Below are 20,342 nucleotides of genomic sequence, written 5' to 3'. Positions count from 1 at the left end.
TCTCTCTCTCTCTCTCTCTCTCTCTCTCTCTCTCTCTCTCTCTCTCTCTCTCTCTCCAAGACACGGAAAATGTAATTATTTCCCCCCCCCCCCTCTCTCGCAGGACAGACAAACAATGCAGGTCGTTTTGTTAACACAATGATTGTTATCCTGGCGGACGACCTTGTTGCATACGAAGGTTATCATCTGCTACATGAAGTCTGGGCCACACACACACACACACATGATCACATCCTTTACGTGTGTGTGTGTGTGTGTGTGTGTGTGTGTGTGTGTGTGTGTGTGTGTGTGTGTAATCAATGATCATATGCAACAGTCCCATGTATGTGCTATGTGAGCATGACGATGTGACCTCATGATGTGATCTGGTCTCCGAGCTGACACTTTACTAAGTCGGGTAGGTCAAAGGCCGGGGAGGGGGGTGGGGGAGTCTTACCCAGGGATCGTACCGTCGTGCTCAAGAGGTCGTACCGTCGTGCTCAAGGATCTTACCGTCGAGCTCAAGGGATCGTACCTCCGTGCTCAAGGGTCGTACCGTCGTGCTCAAGGGTTCGTACCGTCGAGCGCAAGGGATCGTACCTTTGTGCTCAAGGGTCGTACCGTCGTGCTCAAGGGTTCGTACCGTCGTGCTCATGGGTTCGTAACCGTGCTCAAGGGTCGTAGCGTCGTGCTCAAGGGTCGTACCGTCGTGCTCGAGCGATCAATCACGCATGCCCGGCGGCCATGCGACTGGAACGACAATTTTGAAGAGCACGACAACCTTGAACGACCCCTGAGGCCAATGGCACCATACATGACCATTACGGCCTCTACTTCTCCCAGCTCCCCAGGCGCCCCTAACTCCCCCCCATCCCTCTGGCTTCTACCTACCTCAACCCTGGCCTCTACCTCCCTCCATAATAGACGGATGTACCCCACTGTGACCCTCCCCTCCTCACCAACCCCTTCCTCCTCACCTTCCCTTCTCCCATGTACTGTACACCCGGAGGGGATGGTGATCTTGGGAGGGGATGGTGACCTTGGCGACATCCACACTGAAGTCTGACCCCCCCTCCTCCCCCTCCCCAGACTTCCCTTTGTGTCCGCCATCGGACGCACCACGCATGCCTGGACCCCCCTGTTCACTACAGCTGTTGTTGTATGGACCTCCTAATCCATGATTTCCTTTCTCACAGTCATGTATTCTCTCTTTTTTTTTCATGTCCAAAGTTCCGGTCACGGACAAAAGTCTCCAACTAGGCCAACCAGGCCTTAACTTCAAAAAAAGAAAGGACAGAACTAAGACTACTGTTATTAATTCATGATAAAAAAAAAAAAAAAGGCCAGCTTCCTACTACAGATTAAAAAAATCTATCACAGAAATGAACCACTGAAGATTTCAGCAACAGTTTAACCACTCCTCATCAAGAACAGTTCGCTAATCCACAGGATGCATCACGTACATACATACATACATACATACATACATACAGCCTCAATAATCACACATCTCCAACCATTCCTCTGGCATCGTCTTAAATCCCTTCGCTTTTATTCAATAATTACATCACTACATCACATGCACTCCAGTCTAATCCGGTACTCGAATATGCAATGTCATTCCTTTAATAAATGTTTATCAAATGGAGTAACAAGGTACTCAAAATATCATATCAAAAGCGTTGTACTTGCAACAACTGACTGTCTGATTCTGTTCAAGATCCTGTTCATAAATGTTCGGTCCAGTTATACAGAGAGAGATGTTTATCGTACTGGTCATGATGAAAATAATCATCAAGCGATTACCTTTCCATTATTCTTTATAATCATCAAAAGCAACTAATTCCATACACTTTCTGCTGAGCTTTTACTAGCCAAGACAGAGACACATCGAAGGAGAGATAAATGGTTTTCAATCATCGGGAGGACATCCATGGATGGGTATGCGAGGGATACACAGTCTGGCCACACCTGAGGTATTTCCCCTCCTCACCCGCGTCCTCCATGAACCACACCGGCGACGACACCTCACCCCGGAGGCCGCTAGCAACGCACACCTGCACGGGGAGGGAGTCCTGCGCTGGTGGGGCCTCATCTCTTGAACTCTACCGTCATGCAACGTTCGAAACTTCTGTAAACTGTTTGCATTAAAGTTTATCAGTCATTTTACTCCAGCACTGCGTGCGTGAGTGCGTCAAACGAGTCTATCTTTAGACATAGAATGCATATCCTTCATCAGACTAACACAATACCTCATGCTGAGTTAGGTTAGTTACTTCTGAAGGTTGTAGATTCTATTATTAGCATCACTTATTTACTTGCGTTTACCCTAAGCACTGGTCAAAACGAACGTATCATTAGTATCATCTTTATTCATTTGCGCTTACCCTAAGCACTGGTCAAAACGAAGACTAAATATCATTTTGTTCATCCTAGTTCAGAAGACACACAAAAGCTTACTCTGACTAAATCTGGACATGTTTTTCTCAAGGAAGGAAATCTAGGGAGTAAATCATATTTCGCAAAAGTTCCTAATACCTGCAACCACCTTGTTTACTGTCAAAACAAAAATAATAAATAATGTTCGTATGATAATAATTCTGCTCCTTATAACATCAACAAACACAGCCAAACAAGGAAAAGCACTGAAGACAGCCAGATAATGTAGTAATAATATCATGATATAATAATATTATGTGAACCATTCTATTTTCATTTAGTTTCTAAACCGACATTGGATCAGTCTACCCACAGGCCACTCCTGTGGGTAGATACAACAGGATAAAGAGAGAGAGAAAAAATAAACATCTGATAACAGCAAGTTTACTTGTGTTCGACCCTTGTGCCACATTTCCAAATCTATGACTCAAAAAAATATAATATCAGCTGCCGCCATGCTGCTTTGCATTCCCACATATTACATTTATGCTTTGTTCCCTGCCGGATGGCAACCCAAAGTCGCTTGGGAAACTAGGAGGAGTTCTGGGGCGGGGGGCCGCTCTAGACAACTGCTCAAGGTCCCTCATTTGCTCCAAGCAGCCGTGATTAAGCCACGAATTCCTGATTTTACGTGACTTAAACTAATCTGGATGCTCATTTTCATGGTCCATTTATACACATCATCCTAAATTATCAGTACGTAGAGCAAAATATACATCTCATTATCTATAAGTTTAAAAGACCTTTAAATAAACAGGAGATTCTTGCATTATCGTACAATATGCAAACATTTACCTAATCTATTAATAGAAAAAAAATCCAATACACGTAATGTTACCAAATTCAACGATTCTTTCTTATTTTCTTGAAAACTTTATATCTAAAAATTTTGTGGGCTTCAAAACAGAAATGTTACCCTACAGAGTCGTTTTCTTTCGGTGAATGATACCGTCGTTTTCTGTGATAAAATATGGAGCCATAACACAAACTTTAGAGGAACTAATGGAATCAAAATATTCATGCCGATATCTTCTAACAAAATCATGCATAGAAGAATGTTCATCATAACATAAGTAAGAAAAAGGAAAACGTCTTTTCGTAGCTTATCACCCCGTATAAAAGAAATAAAAATATTAGGTTCTTATGATTTATTCTATTGAAAATTTGGCAATAAACTCACGGTTCTGTTACTCTGAGACGACGAAGTGGACATTAATATTTTCTGTGATCTAAGGGCTCTTCGTTGAGACACATCTAAGCCAATGATTTGGTTGGTCTTCGAAATCAACTATTATTCTAATTTTTCTTACAAGACATCACCTAATAATATGGAGATACGAGTATGGAGACTAAGCTTTGTCATGGGATCTTTGACTGTCAATGACTGACTGTTCTCGGGTGTGCCATAATGGGCATAGGTCGGGTGTGTGCTCGGGGTGTCATTTGTGACACAGGGTAGCAACATGTGTAACCAAAAGTGGATGTGTGTGTGTGTGTGTGTGTGTGTGTGTGTGTGTGTGCTGTGTAAAGTGTGATGGTTTGCTAAATCTCAAATAAATTCAAGTCATGCTCCTTTTTTGTTAAGCGTATCATCACAATTCATGACACTGTGGGATAATCATCCTATTGTTTTTTCTTTTTTTTTACAAATATTCAGTCAAAATTCTTCGGCAGTTTCCTGTATAAAGCGAGAGGGACAGAAATGTTTTCGTCTTGTGAATTTCCTGCCGGTTAAGTCTGATGGTCAGGGATGGCATTGTTTCCACTAGATCAGGTCACTACACAATATGAATAAGTACATCTTAAGCTTAAGGTCAGGTCACAAGGCCAGGCTTTCATACCCAGGTGAATTTTGTTAAGTAGAATCTTAGTATAAAATCATCTACAAATATGTCTGTGTTGGAACTATTCCATCGATGTCTGGAAAGATATTTCCGATTAGTTAATCTAAATTCATTTCCTTGAGCTAGAGAGATAACCCATCAAAAAATTCATATCAATTCAGCTTCTACAATCAACGCTTCACATACTTCAGATCTGTGCTTGTGGTTTACTGGCGTGGAGAGGAGGAGGAGGAGGGGAGAAAAAATCCTATCTGGAACCTCTTACCCGAGCGGAAATTCTCTCAGTCTAGCCATGCAGGAAATTCTGAGGCCAGATCTCAGGCAGATCACCCAGCTCCTCCATTTGGCGCAAGTGAAAAATTTACTGGGATGGTCTCACTCACATCACATCCTTAAAAGATAATACATATATATATATATATATATATATATATATATATATATATATATATATATATATATATATATATATTTATTTATTTTGTCGGCTAGTTGTTGATAGCCAATAAATCTAATGACATTGTCCTTGAAATCCAACTATGCATCTCTCTCTCTCTCTCTCTCTCTCTCTCTCTCTCCAGGGCTCAACCTTTCGTGCCAGGGGAATACAAAGCACATTAGAGAAGGGGAAAAAAAAATTTTCATGCACATACTGGGACCGTAACCTCAAATCACTGTAATACTCGACATGCACGGCAACACCCATTCCACCCACATACCCCACCACTATTGTTGGAGACAGCTTCCACACACCACTCCCTCCATCGCTGGACATGAGATCCACTATCTAAAGCATTATGTCAACTCAAGTACGACCCTTAAATACGACATTGCGACCCCTCGGTGTAATAACATGACCTTTGACGACCTATTGGACGTCAGTTCAAAGGTCTGGCCATAACATATACAAGGGTCATCCCGTCATCTTTAAACAGTCGTAGCAACGTGCCAAAGGGTCGTTCCCTCTGCCTCTTATAGTTGTAAACACACACACCATCAGCAAAATCAGATCCTCACAGGCCCTATCATTACAAATTTTCTTCAGTGTTTCGTATCTTATTCAACACACCCTCGCCTCACCACCACGATGATATAATGATACAAAAAAAAAACGACTGAATCTCCTGGCCGATGTTTTTCGACGACCAGAACCCCTTGATCAGGGCAATCAACTCCCTGGGCAACCTAGCACCCACGCATACCTTTCGGCCAGCCCTAAATTATCTTATCCTCCACGTCTTCTTGCCTGATCTCCGGCGCCTGGGACCCAGTACGACTCCAGACTCTGAAAGCAGTTCTTATTCTAGTTTCCGAGAAGTCTGTCTGGATTCAACCCTGGTTATTCGCTATATCTTCATCAAAATTTCGTTTTCTATTGTTATCTCCTTCACCCAATATGCATATAACTCAACATGGGTAATCATTCCTCTTTCCTCCAATGACTGACTCCTTGAATCATGGTTACAAAAATCTGCCAAAGAAAAATTCTTTTGTATCATCGAAAACAAACATTGGATATGGAAACGCTTCTCCCGGAACTACCTCTTTCCACCAGCTAAATATTTTGTCGTTTCCCTGAGGGGGTTACTCAATCAAATCTGGAGTCAACATCGTCCTACCACGTCCCTCCTCAGCTCATGTAATCTACGTCTCCTGACTCTCCTTATATAAATATTCAGCAGCAGCATCTGCGGTTCTACTGTCAGGGTCACCCTGAGACCATTTTCCCACGTACGCTGGTGCGCCCCACGGCTCGCTTTATATATTCTCACTCCAGCAATCTTTTCTTTTACACGTCATTACGTGGATGATGACAAATATATCCTCAAACTGATCTTCCTTTCGTTTTATTCAACAGGCTTATCCCACTTCCCATCTCGCCTTGCCCAGCCTAGCCTAGCATGCTTGTCCTAACCTTAAAATAGCATAGCGTAGTAGAGCCTAGCCTAACCCTCTCTTACAAAGGTCTCGCTTCGTAAACACTGCACGCGGGGAACAGTACAGCCTTTTCTGTATCAGTGAATCCTTCAAAAACATAATCTGAGCCTTCATGATGCACTGTCCTAACTGCAACATCCAAAGAACGTCTGTTACAACCTCTGTTTTCCGTAGTCCCGTTAACTATCTCTCATTTCCGGCGTGGATCATTCCACTCTTAACAGCGCCTGCGTCATCACTTATGATAATGTGGTAAACCAATCTGCATGACGGTACGACCTTTCATGCACGACGGTACGACCCTTCACTACGACGCTAGGAACGTAAAGTACGACGTGACGACCCTTGGGTATAACAATATGACTTTCGTTCTGGCCTTAGCTAGGATACCTACGGCCAAGCCATCATACTCATTAGTAACAGCCGTGCTCGAGGGTCGTAACCGTCATACAACGTCATGTGCATCTTGTCCTGCATCTGAACACGAAAGATGCAGAAGAAATATCACTCCAAACCAATGATTACCATAATAACCAACCATTTGCAATAACTTCTTCCAACTGCATTTTACCCTAACCAAATAACATAGTCCCTCCCCACCTCACTGCACCCCGCAGGGTAGGGTAAACTATTCTACCGTTATGATGACCAAATTTCGTCCGTAAAAAAATGGACCATCTATTTCCCAGTAAACCATATCAAATTCACTCTCCAAATCACACGCCTCAGACGCCGTACAATGCCAACGTTTATTTTGAACTAAAGGAGCGATATATAAGAGAAAAATATATTAAAATAAAAAGTTCAAGGAAAATGTCATTTCATTTCATATATATATATATATATATATATATATATATATATATATATATATATATATATATATATATATATATATACAAAGGATGCTTTAAACATGCAGTATCAACTCCCATCAACGAATCTAGTGACAAAACACATACAGTAACTTAAATGCGCCCATACCACTCACAGCCACACATACGCCCGACCTGTGCCAGTAATGGAACCCCTGAAAAGCACATCTGACCTGTGTCATTTCATATATAGGTTAGATTACCTTCGCTTAGATTTAGCTAGTCGCAGCTGTACCTCAGAATTTCGTTTCACTCTCTCACAAGCCTAGCTGACCCGTAACAACTTCTTAATGCCTACTGATCTAAGTTAGAAATAAGTTAACCATGTTTTCGGTTGACAGAATTTTTTCCTTTTTTTCCAGTAAAAATATCCTGGTTACATCCTTGAGGTAAGAGTATTATATACACGTGCACGTCGTGGTCGGAGTCTGGTGTTGGCTGAAGGGTCGCATGACTCGACCACAGAGTCGACTCAAGGTTGCCGTGGTTTGCAACCCGCTGCCGGGGAAGCCCTACCCTCATCACGCTAAGCATTGTTTTTAAAAAGCTTATCGGTCCTTACAGCATGACAGCTTAGGACCATTTAGCACGATGGTATACGACCCTTGAGTATGATGGTATACGACCCTTAAGCACGATGGTATATAACCCTTGAGTATGATGGTATACGACCCTTGAGTATGATGGTATACGACCCTTAAGCACGATGGTATATAACCCTTGAGTATGATGGTATACGACCCTTGAGTATGATGGTATACGACCCTTAAGCACGATGGTATATAACTCTTGAGTATGATGGTATACGACCCTTGAGTATGGTGATATATAACCTTTGAGTATGATGGTCTGGCTTTTAACTCGATTAGCCTCAGGAGGTTAAAAGGACTATAGTACATATATCCGAACTTTAAAACATACACTATGATCCTCTAAAACCTTAGGGATTCGAACCACTGTAACAGGGTTTATGTTCCTCCAATCAGCATACAGCTCTCACAAATTTCTTTTTACTATCCTGTGTAATCCGTCTTGTGTTTTCCCCTCGTAATGTACAGGGACATTAATCTTTGCCCAGTCACTTCAAAGGTGCTTGTCTTCATCTAGTCAGCGTAGGATGCTCGCGTCGTCATCCACTCAACACAGAAAACGCGACGGAAGGTTTACACTAACCATCTTCAAGAAAACTTTGAAAGTAGACACATGCAAAGGTACTCTTATTATAAGAGCAGAACTTGCCAAAAGAAACTTTCATAAAAGGTTTAATACTTCTATGCCACATAATAATAATAATAATAATAATAATAATAATAATAATAATAATAATAATAATAAACAAATGATGCGGTTTCTTCGTCATTCCCTGACGCTCTATCGCTGAAAACTGCAAATGCTGAACGTAAACAAATACATAACAATGCGTACACAAAAGCTGGCTCCCATGTGACTATAACATGAGTAAAATACTGCATGAAATAAACCAGAAAGAGATCATATCGAAAGCTGATCAATCCTTCCTTCCAAGTCCTCCTACGTAGCCTCGCCCCATAGCCACGGTATTCACATCACACACAACTGAGGGGCCGTATACATAGTGAGAGTGTGTATGTTAGTCTTAGAATTATCTTTAACAACCTGATGAAGGTGTTAAGAGATTTTTTCCGGTTGGTGGAGGTTGTAGCTTACGTTGACGGCCTTAATGACCCTGGCATTGGACAGGTCTAGTTAGGCCCAACCAACCAACCATACACAACTTACGTCTACCCTTAGTAGCGACCACCACAATACCAGTTGCACAACTGGTGCCAGTAAGACACTCCGAGCACCTATATATCTGACCTCTGCTGGTGGTGGTATGACCGAGAACCGACTGTCATTGACATGAGCCCGTGACGAGCTTAGTCTTGGCCAATCTTTACACACACACACACACACACACACACACACACACACACACACACACACAGGTATTCCGCTATTAGAGGGATCCGTCAACCATAGCTGGCCGTTCGGGCGAGGGGGTTTGTGCACTGTCTTCTTGCTTCCTCCCCCTCCGTGTCAACCAACACTTCCTCCCTTGGTGTGGCTAATCACTGCCGCCCCCCCCCCACCCCCACCTCCTTCACAACGTCTGTTACCAGCTAGTTTTTTCACCGCAGTTCTCAAGTCTCCCACAATAATTGCTCTCTCTCTCTCTCTTCGTCTTCTCCAACACTTCTCTCATCAGTCTTCCCCCTCCTCCTACTCCCGATCTCTCCCTAAACCACTACCTCCCTAACTTCTACCTCCACTCGACCTCATCCCGTCTTCTCCATGTAATCCACTCACTCACCACCTTTCCCTTAAAAACTTGCCCACTCTATCTGACCATACATCCTCCAACAATCTCTTGTCACGCTTCTCTCCATGTCTCCCGCTCGCTGCACTCCCTCCAACAGTTCACTCTCGCCTCTAGTTCCCCTTCTGGTGACCGAGTGTGTTTCTGCAGCGCCTCAAGCATACAGTGGCCTCAGATCCACCCATTCCTCTCTCTCTCTCTCTCTCTCTCTCTCTCTCTCTCTCTCTCTCTCTCTCTCTCTCTCTCTCTCTCTCCTAAGTAACAATAAAATCGCAAAAAGTATCTTGCACACTGGTCATAATAGAGCAGGTTAGCTAACTATAATGACATTCATCCTATGGGGGCAATAAAAATTACTGATGGCTCCTCTGGTGACAACAACGTTGGGAACAATGCGTTCATGAGATGGTGACAACTGGTTCCATATCCATATCCTACGGTCCTTCACAACCTCCTCCTCCCCCCACGTTCCCTTACCACTCACATCACTCAACTAAAACGACCACTGTCAGATGCATCCCCTCCCTCTTTTATGGCGCCCACACCCTTCAACCCGCTACCAACAACCAGGGACTTCCCTCAACAAGACGCCATTGTGACTCAGACGCACCTGTTGGACTGGGTCCTTCACGAGAGACAAATTGCAGCATTCACGGCTTAACGCGAAATGGAGGGGTAACTTAAGTATGACTTACTTCAGTACGTTACATGGCCGTCATCTATGAAGGTTACTGTAACATACACTTTAACCAGCGTCTGACTATACAAGATATTAAAGAACATCGCCATAAGACGGAATGTGGTCTTATGATCATCTTTTACGAGGTGTCTAGAGATTTTTCGGTTGGTGGTTATAATTTGATCACGACGGCTTTAATGACCGTGGTAGATGATAGGCTATATATATAAAACCCAAGCTATCTATCACGCCATTAATTTCTCTCATGAGGCTTCAAAGTTCACAGAGTGGAAACGTTTTTCATTTTTTCCCCTACACATGGCATTGTCTTGCGCCTCAACAAAGATAATTCATTACAAGAGCATACAGCAACCTTCGTTCTAAGGAGGCCAAAATACACTGCGCCTAAAGGAGCTGCTGCAATAACATTCCCCCCCAAAAGAAAGCACGAAATTATTCTTCAAAAGAAAGTGGGAAATGAGAAAATGAAAACTTCGTGGACACTGAAATTACTAATACCGAGAGACGTGAATTAATTCATGGTACAAAACAGGAAGAGATAGCCATCAAGGAAAACAAGGATACCAGTTGTTATAAATACAATATCACCCTCGATACAAAACAAAGAACACTACATAAGTAACAAAATAAAAGAACCTCCACTTAAATAATTTCAATGAAGAAATTTGAAAAACAAACCAAATGACTTTCGGCACCTTGAGAACTATTTGATTTAGTAATTTAGGAAAACAACGAAAACCTGTTCACCTAGCCAAAAAAAAAAAAAAAAAATCTGACCGCCAAATATATTTAAGAAAAAAAAGTTCAGACTCGTGACATTACAGTCGTGCATGTCGCGAAAAATGGGAATCATGTTAAAATCCTGTTGAACTGTTGATTATTAGCAAGGTGGATGCGCCAACAAGGCAGACCGCTGGCGTACCAAGGTGGATGCGCCAACAAGGCAGACCGCTGGCGTACCAAGGTGGATGCGCCAACAAGGCAGACCGCTGGCGTACCAAGGTGGATGCGCCAACAAGGCAGACCGCTGGCGATCATGATTATTGGGAAAGCTTTATCGATTCAGTCACGGCTTCTGACGATGCCAAACTATTTCAGGAAAAATTATGATTGACTTCTTTTTTTTTCCTCCATTGTCACATCAAATGTCACCATCGTACGTGTAAAAATGGTGCACTTTGAAACAGTGGACTTACAAATGTCTTTTATGTTAATCAGTCACTGATGATCATCAAAAGATAAAAATGAAAGTAAAATGTGGAATAAAATATTTACAAAACCCTTTAGATATCTCAGAACACGGAATGTAAAAAAAAAAAAAAAATTGTTTGTACACATATCACTTTTTAAGAGAAAAAAGTGTATTTGTAGGGGTACATGAACGTCTTTTACATTAAGACAATTATATATTAATGAGATTTTCGTTTGACGGACGCAATAACTCAGCAAACTTCATTAATTACAAAAAACTAAAAATCAACATAGCCTTTTTTTTTAAAGTTACAGTACAACAAGCGAATATATAATATATATAATATATAATATCCCTGTGAAAAATCAGTCACTTACCTATGAAGTAAATAATAAAGTACGTTTGCAGAACTGCGAGAGAGAGAGAGAGAGAGAGAGAGAGAGAGAGAGAGAGAGAGAGAGAGAGAGAGAGAGAGAGAGAGAGAGAGAGAGAGAGAGAGAGAGAGAGAGATTCACAACAACATCCATAGATGTATTTAAAGAGCAAAAGTGATACCTCACCTTCGTAATATTTGGCCGGCATGATGACGGTGGCCAAACAACAAGAGACTTGTGTTGATCGCCCGTGACCCTGGCTGGTGGCGCGCTCTCTCCTTTGTTACCACACACACTCGCTAATTCCTTGAGTTATCCACTCGTTGCTCTTTGTCTCAAGTTTCACTCTTTTATTTTCCTCGGTTCTCTGTCCTTACTGGTTTTGTTTCCTTATTTCTTCAGTCTATGGTTAGGCGACCAGTAGGATCGCTCACCTAGACTAGGTTGAAATCTTCACAAAGCTTCGTATCGTCTTTCAAAATCTTCACAAAGTTTCGTATAGTCTTTTCTAAGTTTCTCTTCAAGTTTTAGTTGACGTGTTCACTGCGGTATTTGTCCCAAACTTGCAGGTACTGTCGTAGTTTCATTCATGACATGCTGGCAACATACACTTTGTTCATAATGTCCCAATACACGTTTCTAGGCCCATCTTCACCATCTACAGTGTCAATGTAGAGGCAGAGGGCTCCGCCGAGCGCGTTCTCAAACCTGTATCTAAATCAGATCTGCAGCAGACGGAGGAGGTTTCAAGCACTCATCCCGCTCACGTTATCAAAATGGATTTACCCCCCAAAAATAATATCGGAGAGGGAACGGATCTTCTATTCAGATGAACACCCTACACCCACTCCTCTGTCATCACCACCACCGGCTCCAATTCCATCCCGGACCCCATCTCCTGCCCCTAGCCCTACCATCTTCCACTCACACAAACACACTGTTCACGGATAATGATCCCGCCGGGCATGACTCAAGACCCGTGTTGCCCTCGCAAGGTCAAAGGTCAGCAGATGAACTAAGAAGCTTCTCCTTCCCCCCCCCCCCCTCTCTCTCTCTCTCCCGTGCACGCACCACACACACACACACACACACACATGAAGTCACGCCACACACACTAGACAGAGACCCGGCTGTTGAGCCATGCCTCACCCCTCAGTGTCCACGGTCTGCAGACATCCGTCCTGTATGCTCGGCGAATGCAGCGATGTAAGCAAACATTACGTTTCCTAAATTTTGACTCTGTTGTGTGTGTGTGTGTGTGTGTGTGTGTGTGTGTGTGTGTGTGTGTGTGTGTGTGTGTGTGTGTGTGCGTGCGCGCGCGCGCGCGGGGGTCTCGTTAATGCCAAAGGGCTCTCGGGTGTGCCATTACTGGCACAGGTTAGGTGTGTTCGGTGTGCCACTGATGGCACGGTGTGACCTGTGTGTAACTGTAGTGTTGTGGGTTCTCAAGGTGGATCCGATTGTTGGGAAAATGTGATGTAATGCTTCATCCCAAATAAATTCAACTCACGGTGTCCAAGTAAATAATAAGAATGAAAGAAAATATGATACAAAAAAGTAAGTATATCAACTAAAAATCCGTCCATCAAAGATTTACATACTGTTGTATAAATCAACCATTATAATCTCATAAGTCAGTGATGCCGCCAATGTAGATTTCCCACGTAAAGTTCATAAATATTGTTTTCATGTAAGTGCTAGTATAATTATGTTACATTTTCTGTTTCATGATATGAATCCGAGGTCAGTGTTCGAGTATATTTTTTCTTTTTCATCCATTCTATGGAATTTCTTTCCCTATCATCAGTAAAGTATTTAACGTTGCCCGTTCGTCATTCGAGGCATACCTTGCATCGTTACATATCTAACATTACATCAGTAATAATTCCACATAAACAGATTTCCATGAGTACAAAAGGACATACATATACACGCGTACACATTCACAGAAACTGTTATTATCATAATTACGATCATTAGTGACCAGGCTTTTACAACCGTCGTATGAAAAGACTCGCTAGTCATCATATGACCTTCATTTTAAAGGCCAACGTTCTTTTTATTATTCAACTGGAGTTTTAACAACTTTTTTTCAAACGATTTCTGGCTTTAATGAGCCACGGGTACTGGGTAGCAATTAAATCCGGCAAACAAACATACCATCGCTTTATGTGCGATATCAAAATATATTTTGGAAACAAATCATTTTTGTACTCAGTTCTGACAACCAACATACATGTCCGTATCATTTCCGCAGCAGCTGTAATTCTATCCTGAAAGTCTGCGCTGCGGTGTTGGACGTTACATTACATGATATTTGACCACCGCAGCCTAGTCATAACAGTAGAGAAAAAGGCGCAACGTTGCAATGTCATCCGAGTACATTGCCACTACACCACACACATTCCTCACGTGAAAATGTCAGTGACTCAACTTTGTCTCACTATCTTGATTTCTTTTCTCGTTTTACTTGTCTGTTAAATGATCCAGCGCTCCACTACTTCACTGCGGCTTCTCTTGTGAATGGAAGATGTCGAAGATTCACACTGGAGACGAGTGGTTTAGACATGATGTCTAACGGCTCCGGTTCGCAGACCCAAATTATTTTCCCATTTACCAGTAGCGGACTAGGCTTCGCCTAAGGTTGTTGTTGTTATTATTATCATTATTACTATTATTATCATTATTATTATTATTATTATTTTTATTATCATGGTGCCTGACTCGTTTTCCTAGTAGGCTTCGCCTAAATCTATTATTATTATTATCATTATCATTATTATTATTATTATTATTATTATTATTATTATAATCATTATTATTATGTTGCCTGGCTCGTTTTCTCCGGCGGTAAACAGGAACTGAAGAGTTTGGGAAGATATCAAAGAAATCAATACCTGATTATCAACTTTACTGAGTTGAAAAAACATGGTATCATGACAGCGACTGTCTCTTTGTGACACTATGTGATAATAACTACAATAACTAAATGTTTATTGCTTCAACGCAATTCCACATAATGTATATATATAAGGCTAAATATAAATATCAAAATATAGACATAAAAATACGAAACATTATCTGGTAATGCAAAAAAAATCTGATTCGTAAGACACACACACACACACACACACACACACACACAAAGCTCTAAACTCGCCAAACATAACATAACGCACCTACCACTGTACCCCAAAGCTTAAGAACACAAAGAACCCAGCGTACACAATGCAGACACCAGCATACACAGCTTACACAGTACATACTCCTAAATACACAAAACTAGCATACACAACACAGATCCCAACGCGCAGAAAGGATTGAGCTGAGTTACTGAGAAAGGCTAGAAGCTTTTTCCCAACATGTAAAGGGAAGAGACGGGTAAACTGACCACAACCTTTTTAAACTTTTAAAACAGAAGGATGACGTAAACTAACATTTCCTCGAAAGATAAAACAACCACAGGACATACCATGAAATTAAGCAAGAAACTTGTTAAAAGAAAATGTATAGAAGTATTCTTACGGTACAAAGTGGTGGATGGATTGAATATACTGAAATATTGAATACACTCGTCACTGCAGCCAGTATACGTTAGTTTAAAAAGGCAGCATGAGAGTAGAAACAAGAGATGGGGCTTCACGAATGTAAAACCCTTCCTCCTTACACTACAAATAGGTCATTACTGAGTATACACAACCCTACATACATGTCCCAATATGCAAAAGACCGGTACAAAGACCTTAAATCTCCTAAATAAATCACAGGAGAACGGTGTCATCTGGAACATCCCCAAACCAGCGGTAAATATGAAGGTCAGAGCGCGGCCTAGTTACCTTTCGTGGAGGTCCACGTGACGTTCCCAAGCTCAAACTTTAGAAGACCTTTACACCTACGCTTGTCAGCTGTTTACAGTTTTTATCAATTTACTTTTTCGTACTTCAAAGGGTTTATACTGAGTACAGACTTTAATCCTCATGGACACACTTCCATAACTACGTCCGCACATCATTCAGTCATCCATATCCCTCTACACAAAACGTAGATTTACGTAAGACGTCGCAAAAGAGAAGCTGTGATTGATTTGTTTTCAAATGTCACGCCGCACCCGACGCTCTACTTCCTACCAACTATGAGGAACTCTCGAGGGCTCGGCAGTGACGTCAGGCGAGGTCGACCCACGGTAAAGGTAACGCGAATTGGTTAAAGGCATTACAGAGGAAAGTACGGTAAGGAACAAACTTTTAGTAGCGTATGGTTAGGCAAAATCTGTATCTAAAATGATATAGTACCCTTAATTTCAAAGGCAGAAACACATTCAACATCGAACCTCATATTCATACGATAGTCCGGTACATACATTCCTGGATTCAATGACCATCTACAACATGAAACCATAAAGCCAGAATCCTATTCATACACAAGCGAAGGAAAACATCTTATCAGCGACACAAACCACACACAGTCGTAAAACTCGGAACACATACAGTTTCCAACCTCCGGTGAGCAGTGACAGAATTGATTCGAAATACATTAAAAATGGTATCAAGACACAATTGAAACACCTCCACAACCACACAGAACAATCCCTCACCACTCATAACACAACCTTGACATCAAAATTACCGTGTTAACATTTATGTCACTGCTTCCTCGACCAACTTGGCTGGATGCAAAACTTTCACAACCACCACACATTTCATACCCAATAAGGTATGCTAAATATTGATGATGAGTGGGAGATGCGAGTATAGGCATGTGACTCTAATGACAAATAGATATTCAGTTGCATTATCAGTACAAACTTAGACCATAACAATCACGAAGCTGAAAGCCTTCTTTTAAATCCTAGAACAAATGTCTTACATAATTCATCTTAGCTACATCTATCAGGTTTCGTTTGTCGTTCTTGCAACAAGAATCCACGGATGAATTTTGCCCTTAACTTTTGCGTATGATAGTTATACTTTCTAATACATATTGGTATCTGATATGGACGGGCATGAAAACGCTGACAATGGAAACAAAATCAAACGTCCTCAAGAGAGGATTGATGTCAGGTTTAGCATAAGTATTCGAACAATTCAAATTTCTGACATTGGAACGCATGTGAAGATGATGATGACTCTTCAGTTTCCTTACTTCACAAGTACAACCACATATACACACACAAACACACAATCACAACGTCACACACACAAAAGTTTAAATGTCACTTTTAGTCGCCAGAACTTGCTTGCGTCAATCCAGACCCGTGGTCAGAGAACAGTCCTGCCGTGCCTGACTGACCGACCGACCCGGAGTGAGAGAGAGGGAAAGGAAGACACGACTCACCGCTGACGTGCGCTGTGGCAGACTGACGGCGCGCCTCCCCCACAGGCGGGTGGTGGCCGTTGCAGAGGCGGAGGGATGGGGTTGTGGGAGGTGAGGCGGAAGAGGGAGGGAGGAGAGTGGCAGGGTTGGAAAGGTGTAGTCATGGCGGTGATGCAGCAACGGAGATGGTGGAGTGGTGATGGAAAGATGGGTGAGAGGATAGGTGTATTTTGAAAAGGAGACAACTGCAGGAGAGGTGAATATGTGACTGGTGATGGGGTAGGGGTGGCGGGAAGAGGAGTTCAGAGATGAGTGTCGGGGAGAAAGACAGGTAGGGTGAGGCTGGGTGGAAGGGGGGGAGGAAAGATGTGGTGGGAACTAGATCGTAGATGTTCATACCGGAAGGTGACGTCACGCTGACGCCAAGCAAAGGTGCAGGATATGACGTGGAAAAAGGATAGAATATATATATGAGAATATATACAATAAATCTTTATGGATAACTTGCGGTGGTGATGTAAATACATCTATTTCTTTTTTTTCTAATGTTTCTTTAATTTCAGTTTATGGTCGATGGCTCTTCTATCCTTACATATTCAGGTTATGGTCGATGGTTCTTGTATCCTTACATCATTATATGAATTGTTGATTATGTCATCTGACTAGTTTAAAAGTCTAAAGGTTGTGATCAAGTCATCCTTTACTTTGTGTGATGACTATGTGCGTGTTACTAGGAGAGAGTTTTAAATTCGTGTTGCCCTATGTTTGTAGTTATTTTTTTTTTTTTCATACTATTCGCTATTTCCCGCGATAGCGAGGTAGCGTTAAGAACAGAGGACTGGGCCTTTGAGGGAATATCCTCACCTGGACCTCTTCTCTGTTCCTTCTTTTGGAAAATTAAAAAAAAAAAAATATATATATATATATATATATATATATATATATATATATATATATATATACCACCCTAAAACACGTAACCTCGAGGGAAGGAGGAACACCTGGGTTGGGTGAGGGCCGACTGCCGCGCCAGGATTCGAAACCATGCGGGTCCAACTCCGGAACGGCCCGTGCTGACTTATGGTCATTAATGCTGACCACTACACCACGGAGGCCCGTAAAACATTAACTACAAGGATCATTAAGATCATAAATTTCAAGTTGTACCGACCAACATTTTTGAACACCTTACTCAGGTGTTCCAGATAATTCTCAAACCATACACACACTCGCTGTGTGTGTGTGTGTGTGTGTGTGTGTATGTGTGTGTATGTGTGTGTGTGTGTGAAGCTTCAAGAGATCCAAGGATGGAATGGGCTCCGGTCAATGACAGCCCGTTCTGGTGTAAACCATTACTGGCACAGGTCGGGTGTGTGTGTGTGTGCTCTGGGTGCCATTACAGGCAAAGGTTGGGCGTATGTCTCTAAGTGTCTGGACGAATTTAGTTTTGTATTTGATGTGTTGCGGAACACAAAATTCCTGTGTCGGAAATAACAAACATAATCTTTTTTTTTTCTTTACATCAGAGTTATCAAGACGTATAAACAAAGGACATGCAGTTATACGTCCAGATAATTATATACGTATACTGCGATACATGAGAAGCAAAACATGGTGGTATTTCTCTGTTATATAATGTTACTTTTAATAACTGTCTTTAATTCAGAATTCGTATCATACTCGTCAAACATATTATACACATATTCCGTGACAAATTCTGAGTTCAGATAATCTGTCGCTCTGTTGATCTTTCTGGGAAAGAAAAATGTCTTGTATAAATAAAGACTTTAAGATATGAGACGCAAATTATGAGTGAACAGAATTTCATTGAACAAGTGCCACTGAAATAACTACGTATTTCCTATGTGTCTCTTGTCTACATATACTGTCATACTCGCGTTTCACCGGAAATAGAAATGAATCAACAAGAATTTTAAGAGTTTTTTAAATTCGCAAGAAACACGATATGTATAAATATGTCAGAAAAAGTGACCGCCAATTTGCTGCAAACTTTACGGTGTTTGTGCGTTTTATTTCTCTCTTGTTGGGCATGAGGATTACAGCAGCCAGTGTTGTAGGTTTAGTCCATGACAAAACTTCACACAAAACTTGTCATGTTTCTCCCTTCGTGTCCAGGGTCAGTATCGCCTCACTGTTAGCACCACTCCCTAAAAATACACTCCCGCTGCTGTAAAAAAAGACTCACGCACTCGGTTAATTAAGGATGGGGACCACTAATTTGTTTAACACACATTCGTGAAATGTAAATCAGCAGAGTTCCTTTACAGCGCAACACATAAAGTCGAGTTAAAGTCTCAATTGGTAATATATGCAAGCGCAGGATTTATGTATTTATCTGTATACACACACACACACACACACACACACACACACACACACACACACAAAGCTAAAGCTGATAGTCTCCAAGGAAAAAGTAAGGGCAATTTTCAGATTCTTAAACTGTGTAAAAGTAACAAATGCAATTTATCAAAGGAGAGCTGGAGAGAAATATGAATGTATATGCCACAAGCAACGTCTGTCTTTTGTTTTACTTATCGTTTATGGTGCGTTTTCTATCCAGAGCCAACATGTATTACTAATTACATATCAATTATACTATTAATGATCGAAATATATGTTACATTTCGGGCCATGGATGAGAATATAAGAGATCTCTAAAAAACCATGGAACTATATGGTGTACAGATACATTTCTGTCCTCCATAATCAACATACTGTAAAAGATTCCTGCAAGATCGTTTAAAAGACAATAAATTTCCAATTCATAACAATCACCAAAATTAAATCTAAAAGATGTATTTTGTCTTTTATGCATTACTTTTTGAAATCATACGGTGTCACGTCTAACCTGCTAGACAGAAGTTATTAGTTAGTAAGTTATTACCATAAACATTATCATCGTCTATTTTTTTCATAATAATTTGGTTACAGCATTATGGTTCGCTTATGGCTGGTCAAGTGTTTTATATGTATATCCGTGATAGTAAACATCCTTCCTTAGATCTTGGCTGCAAGTTCTGATAAAAAATAAAACCTACGAAGGACAAATGGTTATAAACAGTGAACGTGCTAACACCAAAACTCGCGGGAAAATTCTCCACCGCTGAGTTGACGGAAATTCTGTGGGCTCCCTGGAAACAGGCGTTACTCATGGCTTCCAGACAAGAACTTGTCTAATGTCTTTTCGTGGATTTTACTCATCTCGGACTTTTTAGAAGTAACGAGAGCGGTCCTTCAGACAAACAAAAATAAGATGTATATGGTGTTGGGATTCACGAAGTCAGCAGTACAACATTCGTTGTAAGGTACCCCAAGTCATTTATCGT

At 41.5% G+C, this 20,342-nt stretch overlaps 1 protein-coding gene across 2 annotated transcripts in view; it reads right to left on the bottom strand.

Moving 5' to 3' along the window:
* Positions 1-20,342, bottom strand: part of LOC139767320 (uncharacterized) — a 133,953-nt gene that overhangs the window by 67,713 nt on the left and 45,898 nt on the right. The window contains exons 1-2 of one of the 2 annotated variants that reach the window (XM_071696602.1): positions 17,014-17,028; positions 11,866-12,404 (exon numbers count right to left, since the gene is read on the bottom strand). The exons of the other annotated variant lie outside the window; for it this stretch is intronic. Coding sequence (XP_071552703.1) covers positions 11,866-11,887 — 22 coding nt within the window. The 5' untranslated portion in view covers positions 11,888-12,404; positions 17,014-17,028. Of the gene's footprint in view, positions 1-11,865; positions 12,405-17,013; positions 17,029-20,342 lie in introns of those variants that run through there. 2 annotated transcript variants of the gene reach the window in all.

The sequence above is a fragment of the Panulirus ornatus genome, chromosome 59 (genome assembly GCF_036320965.1).
Source record: "Panulirus ornatus isolate Po-2019 chromosome 59, ASM3632096v1, whole genome shotgun sequence".
NCBI lineage: Eukaryota > Metazoa > Arthropoda > Malacostraca > Decapoda > Palinuridae > Panulirus > Panulirus ornatus.
This window is presented reverse-complemented; position numbering and strand designations above follow the sequence as displayed.